Raw genomic sequence first — 21,429 nt, 5'->3', positions numbered from 1 at the left:
TGTCTGCCTTTCATTCCTTTTGTTAGTCAATTTATTTACTTCCATTGGTACTTCTAAATCACCAGAAACTTGACCAGAAGAAGCCGGAACAATAATACTTGAATCAATCCCTGCCGCCTCATGAGATAAAGCAATCTGACAAGCTTGATCAAATGTTAATGTACTCTGTTGTAACAACTTCTTCTGTACTTCTTTGTCCCTTATACCACACACTAAACGATCCCGCAGCGTTCGATCCAAATCTGTAAAGTTACAGTCGATGCTCAATTTCCTCAATTGTGCTATGAAATCCCTAATCTTTTCCCCCTCCTCTTGATACTTAGTATGAAATTTATAAGACTGGATAATTTCATTTGGCTTCGGGTGGAAATGATTGTTCAACTTACCCAGAATTGTTGTAAAAGTAACCTCACTTATTTGAGTTGGTGCTATCAGTGATATAATCAGATCATACAAGTCGGAACCACACACAGCTAATAAATTAGCTTTCTTTTTACTATCATCTTCAATATCACCTGCCTGCAGACAAAAAGTAAACCGCTCTATGTAATTTTTCCAGCAGCCAAGCGCCACATCAAACTCCCCAAACTTGATGCCCATTTTGCACAGTGATACCTACTTTTATGCGTTTTTCACTCAAATCACACACTTTACACTGTAATTGCACACTATTGTCCTAGTTTTTCTCGTCGCCACTAATATAACTCACAGTTTAGGGGTCCAGACACTGGCATGGGTCAGGTTCGCGTTGACAGACTGACTTTTCACAACTACCCCACTTTGTACCCAAATGTCAAAACCTACCCCCATTGTCTATACATAACACAGTTTATAGATGCAAGCAAACTCATAGGGGCTATAACTGGCGGAAATCTTAAACAAATTTTAGAGACATCCAGTATTGGGAAACCTCTAATCAATAAAAAAGTATTATCGTCTAGTGACCGAAAGATACTGACGGCCCTTATTGTTGAGGCTGAGGTGCGGAAATTGAAAGAAAACACTGACCCAATACGAAAAGAAACCTGGGATACGTGGACATCAGAAATTATAAAGCTTTTCCCAGGTGAAACAAAGGGGGTATATTATAATCCTTTTCGTCTTGTTGATGGAAAAGCTATCCAGGCCAGTGGCCTGATAGTGAACCGATTAATAACCGTACGCAGAAAATTAAATGCAGAAATCCGCAGCCGCAGCAGAAGTTGTAACAGCAGTAATAGCGACAAGAGCAGCGACAGCAGCGGAGACCAAAACAAGAGAAAAAAATCTGCTGTCAAATCTTCTAATGCACGGGTTAGACCTTTTCCTGACACCTTTCAAACAATAAGTACCAATCAAGACTCTGAAAAAGATACCGTGCAGTGGTTGAAGCACTCTTCTTCACCGAGAGAATTGGTAGAAACAAAATGGAACAGTTGTCTACATGAACGCATGGCTGCACTGCAAGAAGGCGACCATGTTAGTTATTTGAGCATCTTCCCAGCACTGCAATGTCCTTGGGGCTATGAATTGGTGAGTCAATAATAATACTAATCAATCAAGTGTCATCATGCCAGACTTCATGACATCACCAGGCAGAAGTCATCAATTTGTGTTAAGTTATTTTTATACCCAACTGCCGAAAGGAGGTTAAGTTTTTCAAGCGTATGTATGTATGTATCTTTAATTATTTGGCACGCTCTACTGCCTAAACCATTTAGCGGAGTTTAACATATGAGGTGTCATTACATTTGTCTCAGTTTTGCGAGTAAATCCATACTAATATTATAAATGCGAAAGTGTGTCTATTTGTGGCGGGTGGAGTCGCGGGCTAGTAGATTATAGGTATATTATTATTATGCAGTCGGGTTATTGATTTTCATTTTAAATACTCATATATACACTAGCAACATTTCTCGTTGTATGATTATGAATGATGATTGATGACTAGCAACATTTTTGATTTTGTGAAAGAGCTTTTAAGCTCTACTTGAATAACAAATGTTTGATTTCTGTTTATTTTCAGCTGGCCAGTGACTTTGACAAAATATACCCTGAAATAGAAGGAAAGTTCGACGAAAATTTCCCGGTAGTGAAAGGTCGCCTGCTATCATTACTAGATGAGAAGGCTCAACAGCTAACACGACCTGACACTTCTATTCAAACTGTTTTGGATCTTGCAACTTGTAAGTTATATTATCGTTTTTTTGTCAAATAGTGTCTTTATTGCCTCTATATGTAAATACAGTATGTACAGTGAGCTTCGAAATTGCATACACTGTACATACTAGGGTGGCTCTAAAAAACCTTTTGTTTTATTTTGTTACACTCATTATGCTGAAAAAATATTCCCAATTTTGTAACTTTAACTACAAGAGGATGCGTATTTATTATTTAGATTTTTATTTATGTATCTGTTTACACACCATTTGAACATTTGATTTATAAGTTTTGAAGTAAAAAAAAACAATTTCATTTCTATTTTTTGTAATTTTTCAAAAGGTAGATTTTTTAAATTCACCTAAAAATTCATAAAAATTTGAAATAAAAATGGTTTTTTACTTAATAACTTATAAATCACATTTTCAAATGATGTGAATAAAAATTGTAGTTGAGATAAAGTTGAACCACCCTGGTACATACGTTTTATTTGTTCAGCCATATAGATTATATAGAAGTAAGTACCTAAGCATAACGTTCAAGTTCTTGCAAGGGGCTCGAGTTTGTTAATATTCTTACTCCCGGAGTAACACAGAATCACACTTGCGAAGAAAAAACTAAATTTTATGCGAAAAAATTCTTAAATACGGTGACATTTCAAACATTCGTCCGCCATTTGTGATTTTTTGACAAGTTAGGCATCTAAGGCACATACCCATCCGGCATTCAGCCACGATTGAAAATTGTGTAAGAATATTATTTTGAACAGCTATTAAATTAATTAACCGAAATATCTAATTATAAACGTCAGTATTTTAAAAGTAAAACTCATGTATACCTACTTGGTTCATATTAAGTAGTAATAGTAGTAGTTATGACATAATAAAAAAAAAGCTGTAACTCCCTAGAGAGTTACACCTTTTTTTCACAATCCATAACTCCTGCGGGAACAATATAGGCCTTTGTCCTTTAGTACACCTGCATGATATTAGATCTTTTTCGAGCAAGTGTGATGAAAATAACATATTATATACAGGGTAGATTTTTTTAACGACACCTGTAGGCCGAGCACATGATTGACGCGACAGTATCTCGCCGCGAGATAGACTACCCGTCTTTTACTAACTGTATGAATTTAAAGGGGACGGGTAGTCTATGTCACGGCGAGATACTCTCGCGCCAATCATGTGCTAGCCCGGCTGGAAGTGAAGTAGGTACTATAGATAGAGGAGATGACGAATTTTACTCAATAGAAACTTTACCTTAAGTAATCGTTAACCATACTAAGTATTAATTATTTTTGCAGCGGGGGAGGAACAAGCGAATGTTGCGACTTTTCTGGCAGTTCCCCTGTTGCTGAAACAAATGCACACTGTTCCCGTGAAAGGAGTCAGAAAACCCTGGAACCCGTCTAGATTAGAAGTAAGCAACGCGTTTTTAAGCTTGGTGCCATCTACATCGGACCTTCAAAGCCACTTCAGTGAACGGAAGGCCACATTGCAGGAAAAAAAATTGCCTGTTCTTCCATATTTGGTTGCTGTTGGGGCTTGCTGGCAGGATGTTACGCAGTATGATTTAATAATCTCTGAAGACATCAGGTACACGTTTCCCAGCATTTGTAAAGCTGTTTCAAATACTTTTAAGATTCTATGGGCATTAGACTTACCATATTCAAAAGATTGTGCCCCAGTCTGGATGTTTATCCAAAGAAGTATATATGTAATGAAGAGCAAGTTTGACACTGAAGGCACTCCTATGCTAGATTTGCTTGCTTCTGTTTCTAACAGGCACGATGGTGCTGTGTGCAATATGTAAAAGGTCTTTTGTCCAAATGAAGCAATTTAAAACCCATTTTACATTTTATCATCCAGGTAAATGTTATATTTGTCCAAACATGGATTGTGGGAGAACTTATCAACTCTACAATTCATTTAGGCGTCATTATTTGAAAGAACATTCAGATTCTTCTATGTTACAACAGGCTTCAAGTGTACAGGATTTTGCTATTGGACAAGAGACCTCTCCCGTGAATAATGATCCATTACATAATGTGTGTAGCGCAACCGAGTTTCAAATTAAAGAAAATAATAGTACTATACAGAGTGATAGCAAACACAACACACCGCCGCTAAGCGACAGTTTAGGTCAACTTTTCTCATCCCTGTATAGTAATCCCCATTTGCCGAACAATGTGCTAGATACAGTTTATAGCGGTATTCACAACATGTTCACTATGTCAATCAGACCTCTGTTACCAGTAACTTCTAGCTCTGCCGTAGCAAAACTGACAACCGATCTAGAGATGTTTAGTTCAACTTATAAACGACATCAGTTCTTTGAAAGTAAGGGTACTTTAGTTAATCCTGAGCCTTATACTGTAGGGCGACGATTTGATTACGTAAAAAAAAAAGGTAAAACTTATTACCAAGCAGTAGAGTGCATAGCCCATAAAATACCTATTAGAGATGTGTTGCACAAATTTTTTTCGTTGCCTAACATACTTCATGAGACCATCGATGCTATGAAAAAACTGATGGCTCATGACACGTCAAACAGTATAGAGCATTATATGCATGGTTCATTTTGGAGACAGAAAAATCATGGAGATAAGATAGTCATGCCCATATTTTTGCAAATTGACGATTTCGAGACTTTGAACCCTTTGGGTAGTCATAGTGGTGTGCACAAACTAGGAGCCGCATACATTTCTCTTCCTTGCCTGCCGTACTATTGTGCCTCTCTGTTAGGTAACATATTTTTAGTCTTACTCTATCATTCCACTGACAGAGTGGAATTTGGGAATCGTATAATATTTCAGCCCCTGATTGACCAGTTTAATGATTTATTTAAGCATGGAATAGTTTTTGATTTGCCAGATTTCAAGGGCACAATTTACTTTGAGTTGTCATTAATTTTAGGAGATAATTTAGGCTTGCATAGTGTTTTAGGATTTGTTGAGAGTTTTTCAAGCAATTTTCCTTGCAGAACATGCAAAGTAGAGAAAAAAGTCATGGCTAATCAGGTTTATGAAGATGAATCTCTCTTAAGGACCGAGTCAAATTACCAGGATGATTTAAAAACGAATAATTCATCTCTGACAGGCGTCAAAGAAAAATGTATATGGCTCGACATAGAAAATTTTAATTTATTTTCGCAAATGGGTTTTGATGTAATGCATGACATGCACGAAGGCTGTGCCAAATACGTCATGTGCTCTTTACTTGTGGTTTTTGTAGACAAAATGAAATATCTTACAATTGATATTGTTAATAACAAAATTTCCTCATTTCAATACGGTCCCGATAAAAAAGATAAGCCCGTCACGCTGGCCATGTCCAATTTACGAAAAGGCAATATACGTTTAAATGCTGCCGAAATGAGCACATTTTGCAAGTATTTTGGTGTAATGTTTGGTGATTTCATTCCAAGACATAATAAATATTGGCAACTGTATATTCAATTAATGACTGTTTTAGATTTTATTATGTCACCCCGTTTTGTATCTGAGCAAATAGACTATTTTAAGTATATGATCGCTGACTTTTGCGAAATGTACATCACACTGTTTAACCAAAGTCTTAAGCCTAAATTTCACAATTTACTGCACTATCATTCGGCAATGTTACTTTTTGGTCCCTTGAGATTTCTGTCTTCAATGCGCTACGAAGCTAAACATCGCTTCAACAAGTTAGCTGCAAAATCAACAAATAACCGAATTAACATGACACTGACAGTAGCTCGAAAGCATCAGTTGATGTTAAATGACATATTCTTGAAAGAAACTATTCGTTCGCCTCTTTCGTTTGGGGGCCAAGCAGAAGTACCAGTTAGTGAATGTAAACAGATTTTAGATCAAATGCAATGGTCAGATATTACAAAATTATATAAAGTGAGTTGGGCGGCAAAGTGTTCCGAGCGCTACCAAGTAAATTCTGTAATAGTTACTGCTATTAATGAAGAAAACATTTATTTTTCCAAAATTGATGACATATATGTTGATGGAGTGTCTAAGATTAGTTTCAAGGCTAAGCCTTTACAAACAATTGGTTTTGATAATCATTACCATGCTTATAATGTACTGGACTCATTACAATCATCACACATATACATTGATCAAGACACCATGCAGTATCCGTTTTTGTGCAACTGTGTAGTCATTGGGCATAACATTAATCTTCCTGAGTATCATATCGTACTCAGTAAACCGATTTAATTAACCCAACTAGAGTAAGATTTAATAATTTGTAGTAATAGTAAGTATGATTACAATTACTTATGCAGGTATAATGCATACCCTAACTCAGTTTAGTAAATTAAGTTCAAAAGGGCCGTGGAACATTACAGTGTTAACAATTCCTATTTTAAACATATTTTTGTTCGTATTTTATTTTACAGGAAGTAATCAAATGTTATATTACGGTAAATATGTAATGATTATTGATGGGAATAGCCCTCATTATGAAAACAGTTTTGTTCATGCAGTGATAATATGCTAATAACCCAAAAAAAAATAAAAAATCTGCGGATATAATTCGTGGTTTGGAAAATCCCCCCCCCTACACCCTCGAGGACTTTTAGTATGTTTATCTGGACACCACAAGGTATAAATAACTATACCAATTTTCAAAACAACACGAATTATTTCTGCTGATTGATATTTTCGGCTTAATTTGACGTGGCTATAAGTTTAGTTTCTATTTAAACGATATGTAACTACAGTTGTGGCCCTAAGCGCCACTTGCACCATCCTACTAACTAATGAGGGGTTAACCGGTTAACCCCTCATTAGTTAGTAGGATGGTGCAAGTGGCGCTAGATTGTTGTGTTAGGAAACACCTTGCATGTAAGTAGTGACCTGATGTATGAATAGCGTTGTCACTATAATATTGACAGTAAGGTACAGAACTGCACGGGGTGGGTCACGTTATACTGTTGTTGGTTATTACCAGTACTTAGGTTAGGTTAGGTTAGGTTAACAGCAGGTAGATATATCGTCGGGTGATAAGCAAAAGTCACTAAGTACCACCACAAGTTCATAGCCATAGTGAACCGTAATATTATGCGAATAAGGTTGATTTTTGTTTAATTATTTTTCAGTAGTTAGTGAGTTTTGCTTGTTACCTGACGGTATGCTAATTATTATTATTTGTTCACATTTAGCGGGTTCGATTCCCGGATCAGCCAGGCGATTTTTCTTAATTATTTGCAATTCGTATTGTTTTGAAATAAAAATGAAAGGAAGCTATTTTTACTTCTACTCGTCAAATATATGGTCATACTTCTAATCCATTCGCATCCATTTAACTTTGAAATAGTAGGTACAGTCAGCTTCAAATAGCCAGCCAAAGTCGCCAAATATGTCGCAACACACCTTTCTTGCCATGGGAATAAGGTTGTGTTTCGATATATTTGGCGAGTTGTCACCAAATATTTGACGAGTGGAAGTAAAAATAGCTTCATTTCTATATTTATTTAAAAACAATACGAACTACATTCAAAGAATTTGAAAAAAGTCGCCTGGCTGATCCGGGAATCGAACCCGCTTTTTTAGTACTTCTAAAGCGGGTTCGATTCCCGGATCCCGCTGACGGTACTTCTGTATAGTGGCTAGAGGGTAAATAGTATTTAAATAGGTATTTTAGTGTTGAATAATAATCACTTTTATATTCGACTCCGTATATTAAAATAACCAGTTAACTGTACAATGGTTCAGGCGGGACTGGCGTCCCGTTGATCCGTTCCTACGGATATGGGTTTTGGCTAATCAGATCAAATCGCGGTGCACGCGCGCTTGAATATGAGCTGACATAGCTTAACTGTTACTATACCGCTAAATGTGAAAAACAAAAAAAACCTTTCAATTTTACTGTACCGATCGAAAGGCTCAATCAAAGGGTTCTTCAAAATAACATAGCATCTTAAATAAATGTATGTAATTAAGCCTTCCGATCGGTACAGTAAATTGCAGGTCTTTCTTTCATTTAGCGGGTTCAATTCCCATTTTCGAAACACCGAGTGTTTGTTTTTGATTTACATATTAGTAAATAGTTGATTTTTCACTGGAAACTTTTAGTTTCCCATTATTATCTACATTATTTGTATTTTAGTGGGCAACATTTTTTTCTATTCTTACGGACCTGCAAACGTTTTTTAATAATAAAAGTTAGTTTTATAAATATTGTTGTATTTTTTCAGGTAGCTATTGTCGTTCGCGACTTTTGGCATTGCTAGTTCTGCAATGTTGAACGTAAACATTGCTATCCCCGCGATATTCCACTGCGGAGCTAGCAACGTCAGCATTGCTATCCCCGCAATATTCCACTGCGGAGCTAGCAACGTCTGAATTGCTATCCCCGCAATATTCCACTGCGGAGCTAGCAACGTCAGCATTGCTATCCCCGCAATATTCCACTGCGGAGCTAGCAACGTCAGCATTGCTATCCCCGCAATATTCCACTGCGGAGCTAGCAACGTTAGCATTGCTATCCCCGCAAAATTCCTCTGCGGAGCTAGCAACGTCAGCATTGCTATCCCCGCAATATTCCTCTGTGGAGCTAGCAATGTCAGCATTGCTATCCCCGCAATATTCCTCTGCGGAGCTAGCAACGTCAGCATTGCTATCCCCGCAATATTCCTCTGCGGAGCTAGCAACGTCAGCATTGCTATCCCCGCAATATTCCACTGCGGAGCTAGCAAAGTCAGTATTGCTATCCCCGCAATATTCCACTGCGGAGCTAGCAACGTCAGCATTGCTATCCCCGCAATATTCCTCTGCGGAGCTATCAACGTCAGCATTGCTATCCCCGCAATATTTCACTGCGGAACTAGCAACGTCAACATTGCTGTCCCCGCAATATTCTACTGCGGAACTAGCAGCGTCAGAATTGCTATCCCCGCAACATTCCACTGCGGAGTTAGCAACGTCAGTATTGCTATCCCCGCAATATTCCACTGCGGAGTTAGCAACGTCAGCATTGCTATCCCCGCAATATTCCACTGCGGAACTAGCAACGTCAACATTGCTGTCCCCGCAATATTCTACTGCGGAACTAGCAGCGTCAGAATTGCTATCCCCGCAATATTCCACTGCGGAGCTAGCAAAGTCAGTATTGCTATCCCCGCAATATTCCACTGCGGAGTTAGCAACGTCAGTATTGCTATCCCCGCAATATTCCATTGCGGAGTTAGCAACGTCAGCATTGCTATCCCCGCAATATTACACTGCGGAGCTAGCAACGTCAGCATTGCTATAACCACAATATTACACTGCGGAGCTAGCAACATTAACATTGCTATCCCCGCAATATTATTCTGCTGAGCTAACAATATCAACATTGATGACTTCTCTATTCCGTCTTTCAACTTTGCTAAAACTACGACTTCAAAGTAGTTTATATAACGAAGTTCACTTGATAAAACCACAAAATAAAAATTGCTAAAATAGCTATGTTCGGAATAGGCATCAAAGAAAAATTGTTAAAAACTAAATTTGTTAAATTAACAATGTTCATATTGCAATGTAAAGATTTGCTAAATTAGCAATGTTATAAATCACAACTTTTACTATGTATTATTGTCAACGTTATTTCACAATGTCGACATTGCTGAATATTCACAAAGTTAAAATTGCAAAATAGGAGCAGACAGAGTCAAATTGCGAGAAATGTTACGTTGTGAAATTAGCTATATGATTTTTCACAAAGTTGAAATTGCGAAATAGGAGCCGACAGAGTAAAATTGTGAAAAATTCGACTTTGTGAAATTCGCTATGTGCTTTTTCACAAAGTTAACGCTTTCGCTTTGTCATTTACGCAATTTTTTTTCGCAAAATTAAGCTTGCTGCGCCCGCAATTTGACTCTGTCGGCTCCTATTTAGCAACGTTTTTTTGTTATTTTCACAATAGTTTTCTCTGAGTGTGGGATACCCTCCTACAATTTAGGAGGGAATTAAATCTTCTCGGGTCCGTGGTGTAGGGTTGGAGCCGGCATAGTTTTTTATCGCGTATATATATATATCTTTACTTGAAAAATAATTATAGTGTATAACTAGCCTTATGAACCGATTTTGCATGTACAACCAGCCTTAAAGTTTGTAGTCTATGATTGTTCATTATTTTAGTATGTGGGTATTTTTGCATTTTGTAATTTTTCCTCAGTCACCCGTTGACCACGAACGCTGTAAAGAGTTCGAAACGTCGGGATGTATTATAAATTCAATATACGCGATATAATCCGTTTTCATAGTTTTATTTCTTAAAGAACTTGTTTAAAGTGATTTTAAGTTTTTAAACAGCATTCCTTAAACTGCAGCTAGAGGGTTATGATTTTAGACAGTAAGTAGACCTACTAGGATGGTCCTTATATGGCAAAAAAAAAATTTTTTTCGATTTTTTAACGGGGCACCATTTCTTTTGATTATTTAACATTAAAATAGGTAAGAGTATTTTTTTCATAATTTTTGGACAATAATTAGAGGTCGCTACCGCAGCTTGAACTTTGTGAAATAAAATTAAACAAACGTATTACATGCAAAATCAGATTTATTGTAAAAAAAACTCTGAAGTGTTAAAGATTGCAGTTATAATCTCTAAAATGGACATCTGAATCAACTACACAATCAGGTATCCATAACACAACAACAACATAAATAACAAATTACGATAAAAGGGTGGATTTCTGGGCGTTGGGGTACTTTTTTCGGAATTGTTTTACTACTAAAAGCAAATACTGTTTTTGGTCTTCATTAGTTGTTAATAGCTTATTGTATTCCTCCATCAATGCCACTCCGCGTTCTGCGATGTCATTTACCACCCGCATGGATTGTACTATTTTTTTTGCCGCTTTAAAGTCTTCGTCACCTTCCCAATTTTCAACATCTTTGTTAAAAAACCGTGATGAAATGCCAAGTATTTGGAAGAACCTTAAAGAGTTACTTGTGACAAAGTCTTCAATATCTTTTTCCATGATATGTTTGGCGTCTAGGCTTATTCTTTTGGGACAATACTCCAGCCCTTCATTTTTTAGTGCCATCACCATTTTTTTCTTTACTTCAATCGGAAGCTTGTCGTCGAAAAATGCAAATGAAACAAGTTCTTCACTTAGGTACCATAAATGACCTAAAACCTTTTTCAAAGCAACGTTGGCCATCGCCAGATTAATATTTTTAAATGTTATGAGGTCTTTCAGCAGGTTCAAATCATTTCGTGGTGCACATTGCCCAGCAGGTGCTTCGAACCAATACTTCACGTATATGACGGCAGTAAAAGTACAAATATCTTTTACTGCTTTTTCTTCTCTTTTGGTCATTTTAAATTGATGCCGAAACATAAATAATTTGAAGCAGTACATCGCTTTTGCCATCCAACGAGCACGGTGAAGGCCTGCAGGCATTCTGAATGCGACTCCACTGTCGGGAATACCTCCCAAATAAATGATTGTGAGATTTAATAGCTCTCTGTAATCATCACGCGGTTGGTATTCACGCAATTGATCCTGTGCGAAAGAAATCATTCCTGAAGAGATATTTTCAACATATTTGGCAGACTCGGGATCAGAAATAACATTCTTGTAATCCTTAGGATTAATATGGGTCCAATTCTTTTTGAACCTTTTAAATAACAAAACTTCTGGGCCACTAGATGGACCAAGGGCTTGATTTGCGATGGCTTCTAACATAATTTCCATTATGTGATGGCGACAGGCGAGCCAAAGCATATCTTTCTCCATTTTTTGTTCTAAAATAACGCAGCATCCGTTTCGCAGTCCAGTGTTAACTGCCGTTGTGTCAAAGCATAAGCATTTAACTTTGTCACTTAATCCCCATGTCTGTACTGTTTCATGAACAGCAGAGGCACATGCTTCACCGGTTCCGCGTTCAAGTTTAGGAACTGCCAACAGCTGATCTACTCCATGCCCAGACACTAATATTGGTAAGCGATCCACCGTTTCATGTCCTGTTATATCTTCAATAAGTTTACCATCCCAGTGTATTGTTAAGGGCAAATCGGGCTTAAATTCTTTTTTTAGACACTTTGCTATGACTTTACGATGCTTTATCCGCTGCCGGCGAATCGAAGAACGATTAATGTTGAACTTTTGAGGTTCTGTACAAGTTTTTTTTAAAACAGATGCTAAGACGATAGTGGCTTTCCTGTCAGTTAATTTAGCGGCATCAAGACTCGCCGCTACGTGGGGATCAATCAAAAGCTTTCTTCCTCGCTTTTGTGGTGGCGGTGTTGGAAGTGTTGAGGGCCCTGCTTCGTCGTTCATGTCAGGTGTTGGCGTGGGATTTTCACTGCTAGATGTAGATGAAAAGTTATGTATTCCTCGCAGAGCATGAATTTTTTGTTCTTCGCGTTTGCGGCGTTTTTGTAGGTTTGCTTCTTTCTTTAAATTTTGAGCCTCTTTCTGTAAACTTTTTTTGTCCACTGTAGTCATAATGCCTGCCCGATTAACGCGTTGTTGCAGTAAGAATTGTTTATCTTCTTCGATAGTCATCATATCTAAGGCTTTCGCGTGCGCAATGTCGAATAATTGTTCTATTTGGTTTAGCCATTCTTGTTCTTTTTTTTCTGTTACAGCGGAGCGTTTTGAAGCATTTTCTTTATTTTTTTTAAGTTTCTGCCACTCTTTAAAGTGGTATTCAATTTTGGCTATTACATGTTTCTTTAATCTTGTTGGTATTGCAGCTTTTTCCCATATGGTCAAGACGGAATGGGCGGTCGCCGTCGCAGACTCTCTTATAGTTTTTTTTTCATCGGTTTTAAAGTGAAAAAACAAACTTAGCACTTCACGTATTGACGGCAATTTTGTTTGCTTCAAACTTGGTGTTAACTGGCCTATAAGCCAGATGTTAGTTGTATTTCGCGTTGAGACGCGTATTCCACTGCTTGTAGACGCCATTACAATACTTCACAACGATACGCTTGAGGATTACGTGCAGACTCTCACAATAACGAAAATGGACTGAAGATCGTCCCACGCGGTCGCATCGCGGGGGTGTGAGAGGGGGGTGGAGGACGCGTCAGTGCATCGCTAGTAGGCAACGGCACTTGATTTCATTTAACAAGTCAAAATTTTATAACAAAAACGCACGAATAAATAGTTGGCTCGATTCATAAAATTGTTATATTTTTTTACATTTTTTAAAACTTTGACCTTCGGTAGCGACCTCTAAAACTAAATAAAAAAAATTAAAAAAAATTGTGTGGAAATAACTCATGCTAAATAACAATTTAAAGAGGTGCCCCATTCACTTTTCAGAAATCGAGAAATAAGGACCACCCTAAGACCTACAGTAGCAATGTGTAAAAAATATGTAATATTTGACAAATGAAGAATAATGATGTTAACGAAAGAACACGGCAACTTTGTAGCCAAAAAGGACCTACATTAAAGACTACAATCTTAATATGGGACATTTTCTATGAAAAGGGACCTTATTGTCGATGGCGCTTACGCCGCACAGCGTCGCGCGGCATTGTATTTATATCTGAGCTTCGTTTATAATGGCGTAAGCGCCATCGACAATAAGGTCCCTTTTTATAGAAAATACCACATATGTAGATAATTATAAACAATACTTACATTGATATGGTCCTCACATACATATAAGTTGCGTTTTGGGCAATATATCTCCAATGCTTGGGACCAAATCGCTTGTAAAGACTTTGGTATGCTTAAATAAGCCGACGTGGTAAAGTCTCGTCTGCGCTTCTTACACGACGGCACAAAACTCTGAAGTTCATCCATGTAATATTGTAGATCCATTCGTGCGTTTTCAGATTCTGGTTCCATGGTGTCTGTGATCTTAATTTACTAATTTATCAGTCCAAGGGTCAGCGCAGGGGTCGGGTCGTCGTAAGGGAAGAAAACGTTGTCCAATAAGCAGTGCCAAGTTGTCGAAAGTAGATTCAATCTTTGTCCAAATACTCGCAGATGTCGTGGTGAATCAGAAGTCCTTGGGTCGTGCTGAGGTCGTCAAAAATCTCAATGATAACACTAAATCGCAAAACGCAAGGTAACAGAAAGACCTTTATTTTTATTTTTTCTTCTTCTTTTAAAATTATGGCTTCAGCCCAGTGGGACTATTTCGCCAGTATCAAGGTATTGAGAGGTTTACAAACGACAAAAATTGTACGGTTGTACAAGACAGTGTACGGTGATTTGTTAGCTCTTGTAAATCGATAGCTAGACTTTACAAGATGCACGTGGACTACCGGCCGTTGACTCCAAGATGGTGGTTAAACGCGCTTCAAAATTAATTCTCCATTCACTGCACACTACCACATTAGTTTACTGTATAATAAGCTATCGATATTACACTTTAAACAATATTAATAAGCAAAAAACAAAGTAATTAATCACGATGCTAACTATCAAGATGGCGCTCGAACCGGAAGTCCCTTTATTTTTTCGGCAATGACAGCTAAGGCTAAGTGACACTGACACTGACAGTTGTCATCGTTTTTTTTTTCTATTTCATCAATTAAATCCTCAGAATAATGACTAAAGCAAAGAAGCAAAATAAAAGCTTGGTAAAAGATATCGTATTCACAACACGTTATTACTTTTTGTCTATGAGTGAGTGAGACAACAATCCGCAAGTTCTTTCGTTTTTTTCAGTATTGTCATAAGATGAACTGAGGGAAATGTCAAATGGTCCTATGTGGTTCTATAATATAATCCAGCCAAATTAAATATATGTTCGTTATTTCACAGGTAGGTGTCAACTGTAACAACTTGACATAGTCGTATTATTTTAGTTGAAATATTTCGGGATGTTTCAGCGGTCATCTTGGTGTATTTTAATTATATTGTTGCCATTCCTCAAAGATTGTTGGAAAACGTGCTGAGTTTTTATTTGTAATGGTTTGAAGTTCCCTTTGTGATAATGTCTTGTGTGATCGAGGGCTGTAAATCGCATACAGGAAGAAAAGAAAATACGCACGGACCGATAACCTTTAATCGGTGAGTTTTGTTCAATTTTGAAGAAATTAATTTATAGGACCTGACCCTAAACATAGAAATCGATATGTTGTTTATGTAATTATTACTTGCATTCAAGTCTATATAGATTTTTGCATATATTTTCGAACTTTTCTGCTAAGTATGAAAGGTTATATTTTTGGCATAGTGATGTATCGACCTCAGATCAATAACCTATCGACATTTACAGCTTTCTTATAGTTTGGCCCAGGACTGTCTCACTTTAATTGATGAGTACAGTCAAGGGCATAAATATATATACATTCCCAAAGTCTCAAAAATATGTGTACGCTCAGACAATAAAATCGTGTTCACATACTTTTAAGCCATTTGTCTGGATCGATATTTTTGCCTTCGACTGTACCTATAGTTTTCTTTGTTCTTACTTACTGACAGATTGTGTTTGCCAGACTATAGTTTAATACTAAAAACCGGTCAAGTGCGGGTCGGACGCGCGCACCAAGGGGACCGTACTTTTTAGTATTTGTTGTTATAGCGGCAACAGAAATACATCATCTGTGAAAATTTCAACTGTCTAGCTATCACGGTTCATGAGATACAGCCTGGTGACAGACAGACGGACAGCGAAGTATTAGTAATAGGGTCCCGTTTTTACCCTTTGGGTACGGAACCCTAATAAAAGACATGAATGATCATTGATGAATGTTCCTTTTATTAATATTGTTGGTCACAAAACTCAACTTTTTATTTCAGATTTCCAAAGGACGAGGAATAGGGGATATTACTGCAATGTTCTGCCACCAGAGTGCAGCACTAGCTTTTTTAGTGCACCGTAGAGTAACTTATTCATACTGTACCTTTAACAGGTTTTTGACAAGTTTTCAGGGGACCTACCGGAAAACTCGAATCCGAAATTGCGTTATCTAGCTGCCTCTTTATCGCTCGAATACGCAAGAGTGACAGAGATGTTAGATAACGAAAGTTCGATTTTCTTGTTTCGCGATAGACTCAGATTGTGATAGTGGCGCCACCTACGCCGAGTTTCGCGTAATATTCCCTATTATTAAATAAAAAAAATATACTACACGAACGTTTTTTTTTCTTCATTTCCTATTTGGTACAGTCAGCTGCAGAGAAAAGGTACCCCACGTCCATACTAATTTACAGAACTTTGTATGCAGGGGGGTGCCTTTTCTCTGCAGCTGACTGTACATGACTAGAAACTATACTTAGTTTTTAGCATTAGAAAAAACGGTAAACCATTTCCACGTGTCTTTTTATTGACAAGTTTTTTTAAAAATATAGCAATATTTTACTTATGAAAGCAAAAGTATGTAAATGATCGTATATTATATTTGTTGTCTTATTTTCAAAGTGTTTTTCGATAAAACGACACGTTAAGATCGCTCGCCTTCTTTCTAATGATAAAAAAACGAGAGATATAGTTAGACGGTTCTGAGTGGTAGACTGCAAATGAGATAAAAGCTATATTAGGTACATGCATTAATCCTCATATCAGGCGGCTCTTTGATTCCAAGGATTGCATAATTTTTATACTTTTTAATGATTTTTAGAATATGAAAATTATAAAAAGTATAAAAGTTATGCAATCCTTGTATTCCACGCATTTCATTTCATTTCAACGAGCCGCCTGCTACAGATTTCTTGAAATTGCCGCGTTTTTTCAGGTTCAACTTTCATTAGCCAGACTATTATCAATTTGCCAATTTCGTGATTATTCTTTTACACGGCACATAAACTTATGCATAATTTATCGATATAAAAAGTCGACACAGTTACATCCCTAGCAAATTATCAAACTTATGACACCGTACGTAAATGAGAAATAACAAGCATATATGCATCTCTTTTCGGCACATTATCTAATTCGTAAGGAAGTAAAGTACGGGTATACATATTAGCGAAGCATTTTTGCCCGACTTCTATGCTTTAATCATTATTCTGAGGTCTTTTGGACCACCATCAACAGAGACACCAACTGGTGAGAAAAAAAACGATAGCCCTCATTAAAATGGTATAGTAGAGCTTGGACCGGTCAGCTGGCTGAATGCGCCAGGAGCGCGATGCCATTAACCTTTTGAACGCCAAGCATTGACGTAACTCGACGTGACACCGCAATGAAGCAAAATAAAACCTTAGAGAACAATAGTGATTACAAAACAGGATATCGATATTTTCACTGATTTCGTTTTTGACATACTTAGATTAGAAGAACCACTACACAGGTGTTTTACAATATAATATTAGATGATTCTGGCTTTTAGCTCTACTAAAAACCTTTAAATAACGTATTTAAATATCAAAATGTACTTGTAACTTCCACTCAAATCTCTCAATAATGCCACATCACTACTTGGTGGTGACGTCAGGCATCGGACGTGAAGTGCCGTCATGGGCGCACGGAACACTGATAAGCGCGCGTTACTCAGAGATGTGCAAACCCGTTGTCGATTATTATTACCTACTAATTAGCAAACTGCAGTATCGTTACAATAAAATAAATGCATAAGGGGTTACATTATCACAAAAGGTCAGTACCTACTTTCAAACCAAGTTGTTTAAATTAAGCACGAAAACAAGTACCGTAACAGCACAAATAGCAGTTATTTTAGCAAAAACAACTCCTATTACAAAATGTATGGGATTAAGCCATATCTATTATTGATGGCGCTAGCGTGTTTGTCGGAACTGCGCGAAACGATTTCTATTAGGAGATTGTTACTTTCATATAATAATATTATTCCTCCATGACTCGGTCACATCACTAGGCGACGTCAAGTGCCGTTTTTGGCGTGGCTAGCTATGCTATTTACTGGGTAAGTCGTATTATAACATAATGTTGTTTTTTTTTAACCTTCTATTCATAGTTGAATTGTAATAAAGTTATACAATAAAGTAGAAGGGCAAAATAAAATAATGCAAATACAAACAAAGAAATATAGTTATTTATTAAAGAGTCTTTGATAAATTAAGTTTGGACGGCAAATGACGTCGGCGGCGTGAGTGGCACAAAATGTCGACGACGTGATTTACCGTCTTTGGCGGTCAAAAGGTTAAAAAAATAAAAAAAGATTGAAAGCGTATATTTTTCTTTTGTTTTTTTTTCGTCCCCTTCCATTTTCCTTCCTTCGCGGCCGCGGGAACTTGTGCATTGGAGTGCATTTTCAGTGTGTTGAGAATGAAAAAGAGCATGTAAGTAACGTTTTTGTTTGCGGCAAACTGCTACTGCTATCAGTCTAATTCTTTAGATGCAACCTCCATCTTGCTCCATCTAAAGAATTAAGCAATACGGAATGTTTCTGTCATTCTTAAAGGAGCAAATGTAATATTTGTATACAAATTGCAGAGCGCTAAATAAGCTGTAGGTGTAGTGTAGGTACACACTCGTCGAGAGTCTCTGCCAATTTTCATGTGTAAAAAGACACATAAAATGCTGGGTCGAACAATATCTATCTGTTGTTGAGAAAAAAATGCCCAGGTAAGCACAGTAAGTGCTAAGCGCGCTTAAAAAACACTATGCGTCCCTTACCCGCCCCCTTAGAGCCACAATGGTCTTACTTAGCTTAATAAATGCTTCATATAAGTTTAATTAGTATCTGTCGCTACTTTTGTGACTGAATGTGTAAAATAAATACATTTAAGCGAATTTTACAAATTGTTATGAGAATAAAGAATCTTTAAACCGTTGTTTAGTAGAGATCAGCATTTATGTTTTCCCATATGTGCAAAAATGTCAGCCATGTGCTAACTAGGCTAACTACATTCCTACAAGCAAATATAAAACAGCTCACTGTCTGCTTAAATTTAAAGAAAATATTTGTTTGTTTGTTTTGATATAGGGATCGTGAAGAAATAGCACAGGGGTCGCGGCAACCTGGATTGGGCTCACCAGACAGTTGCCGAGGCAGGTCCCGCCGCTTCTCCATCGGCCCTGTAAGTATAGCGTAAATTTGTTATCGCTATTTTTTTATCTCAAGATCAAAGATCTAACTATACTCCAGTATAGGGTTAAACCGAAAAAAAAATCATCCCTACTTTATATGTAGGGGTGGTTACCTAATTTTTTAAATTTTTTATCCATGCCAAAAAAGCTGTAGATAATGTGGCATAGGTTAATAAAATTTGTGTCTCCCCTAAATACACGTAGTGGGGATGTTTTTTTATGCTACAACCCTAAAATGTCGTTAGATTGGGTCTTTCAAAAATAAAATAAAAAAGCTTTGAAGTGCAAATTTTCTATTGCATAAAAGTTAAGATGATAGTGGACGACCTCCTCCAGTCCTTAATACGAACGTTCCGCATTTGGACGATCGGTCTGACCTAGTGGGTAGTGACCCTGCCTAAGCCGATGCTCCCAGGTTCGAATCCCGGTATGGGCATTAATTTGTGTGATGAGTACAAATATTTGTTCCGGAATCATGGACGTTTTCTATGTATTTAGATATTTGTATATTATATATATCATTGTCTGAGTACCCACAACACAAGCCTTCTTGAGCTTACCGTGGGACTTGGTCAATTTGTGTAAGAATGTCCCTATAATATTTATTTATTTATTTTTCTCCATGGGTATTGTCAATTTTGGCATATATTTTTACACAATTTAATGTTTATTAACTAAAGCTATGCCCCTTCCTTTTTTTTTGATTTTTTTAATTATTATAAGTTAGCTTTTAAATATTTTGTATTTAATTTGTTTTTTGCTCCTAACTGTTATAACAATCAAACAAATCGAATTATTCCCACAAGCTACCACCAAGTTGTTACCAGTGGTAACTACTGAGAAAAAAAAATCCCATTAAAATTCTTGGTTGGTATTTCATCCAAACGTTAATTTCTCCTACTACTAAAATGAACTAAAATAGTTAATTTTAGTTTTTGCACTTGCAGCGGTAAAACAGTTTTAGTATTTATGATCATAATCATAATCATTTATTTGCACATAAAAAGGGTTTTACATAGATATTATAAAAGTTACATGGTCTAGCCTTTTTAGCTGTTTTTGGCAGCATGCAAATACATTAAATTTGTATTACATAAGACTACCTTAAATTAACTTAATTAATTACTAACTACATCACTTTTAAGGCAGTTTACACTGTTTGAAACACTAATCATCACTAGACATCAGCTGAGCCACCTTCCCTTTCAATTAGTTTGTAAGCATTATCGTGTACTTTTATTATGTACCTATGTTACAACTTCTTGAATAAACGTCTTTTATTATTATTATTTGTATCTCCTTGGATATCACGGGCCTATAAATCCCGGTCTTTTGATAGGCTTGCGTAGGGATATAGATCCAACACGTAGAGGCCCCTTGGAGAGCTTTAATGTCATGTAGAACGCCTGCTGGAACCCGTTCACAGGCGCAACAATAGACACCCATGAACCGGTCGCAGCAGGCATTGGGACTATTGCAGAAAAAGTGAACAGTATACCGGTCTATGGATTGAAGTTTGGGTGGGCAATGAGACTGGGCTATTTATTGTAAAGAACTCCGGACACCTGCCATAACAATGTTAATACACGTTATCGCGGCAGGTGGTGACTTGCCGCTGACTAGATGGGCCCCTGAAACTGCCGTCGTGAAGACGACCAGGAGCAACACCGGTGTGAGCGGCTCAGGGGTGTCGAGAGGTGTGCGCCGCTTTCTACCCAGTGACTGTTAACAGCCACTGTGCCAACTCGCGTCTTATGCATCTTTCACTTCCACCCCTGGAGCATATAGCTCTTACGACTCCCCTCTGGACGGCCAATGAAGGCAAGCCAGAGCTGAGAGTCCTGCGGGTCCCCTTGGGGTCCACTCCGACCGACGAAGACACGCCGGAGACGGAGACCCTGACCGACTCTCTGGAGCACTCGGGTCCGTGGGGTCGTCACTCCCCAACAGCTCGCCACAAGCTGCCCTGCTATATTATTATTAATCAACTTATAATTATTTATTAAGTCACTCTACATTTATACTATACTATATCTACTGCTTTCATTAGTATTAAACTCTAACTACTGGGGGAAAAAATCATACAAAAAAAAAAACAGTAGTTACCACCAAACCGAGTTGGTGGTAAAAGGTGGGAAAAAATTCCCAGTAGTTACCACTGGTAACAACTTGGTGGTAATTAGTGAGAATAACCCAACAAATCTGATAAAATCAAACGAAGGGGCTTAACTAATAAGTTAATAAACATCAAATTTTATCAAATTCTTTTCCATAATGTCAATGTCCACGCGTGAAAATGGGGACTACGTTTGTATGGAGAACCGGTCGTACCCTTTCCTTATCAAGATTTTTAATAGTGTATTCCTGATGATATTCAA

General features: G+C 37.4%; 1 protein-coding gene across 1 annotated transcript; it reads left to right on the top strand.

The window, feature by feature from the left end:
* The first annotated feature begins 437 nt into the window (after positions 1-437).
* On the top strand, positions 438-7,643 carry LOC134751110 (uncharacterized). The gene is made up of 3 exons (XM_063686461.1): positions 438-1,512; positions 2,006-2,165; positions 3,446-7,643. The coding sequence occupies exons 1-3, from the start codon at positions 733-735 to the stop codon at positions 3,952-3,954; spliced, it is 1,449 nt and encodes a 482-aa protein (XP_063542531.1). The 5' UTR covers positions 438-732; the 3' UTR covers positions 3,955-7,643.
* Positions 7,644-21,429: the final 13,786 nt, after the last annotated feature.

The sequence above is a fragment of the Cydia strobilella genome, chromosome 21, assembly GCF_947568885.1.
Source record: "Cydia strobilella chromosome 21, ilCydStro3.1, whole genome shotgun sequence".
Classification (NCBI taxonomy): domain Eukaryota; kingdom Metazoa; phylum Arthropoda; class Insecta; order Lepidoptera; family Tortricidae; genus Cydia; species Cydia strobilella.
The sequence above is the reverse complement of the archived record's forward strand: the minus strand, read 5'-3'. Positions and strand labels throughout refer to the sequence as shown.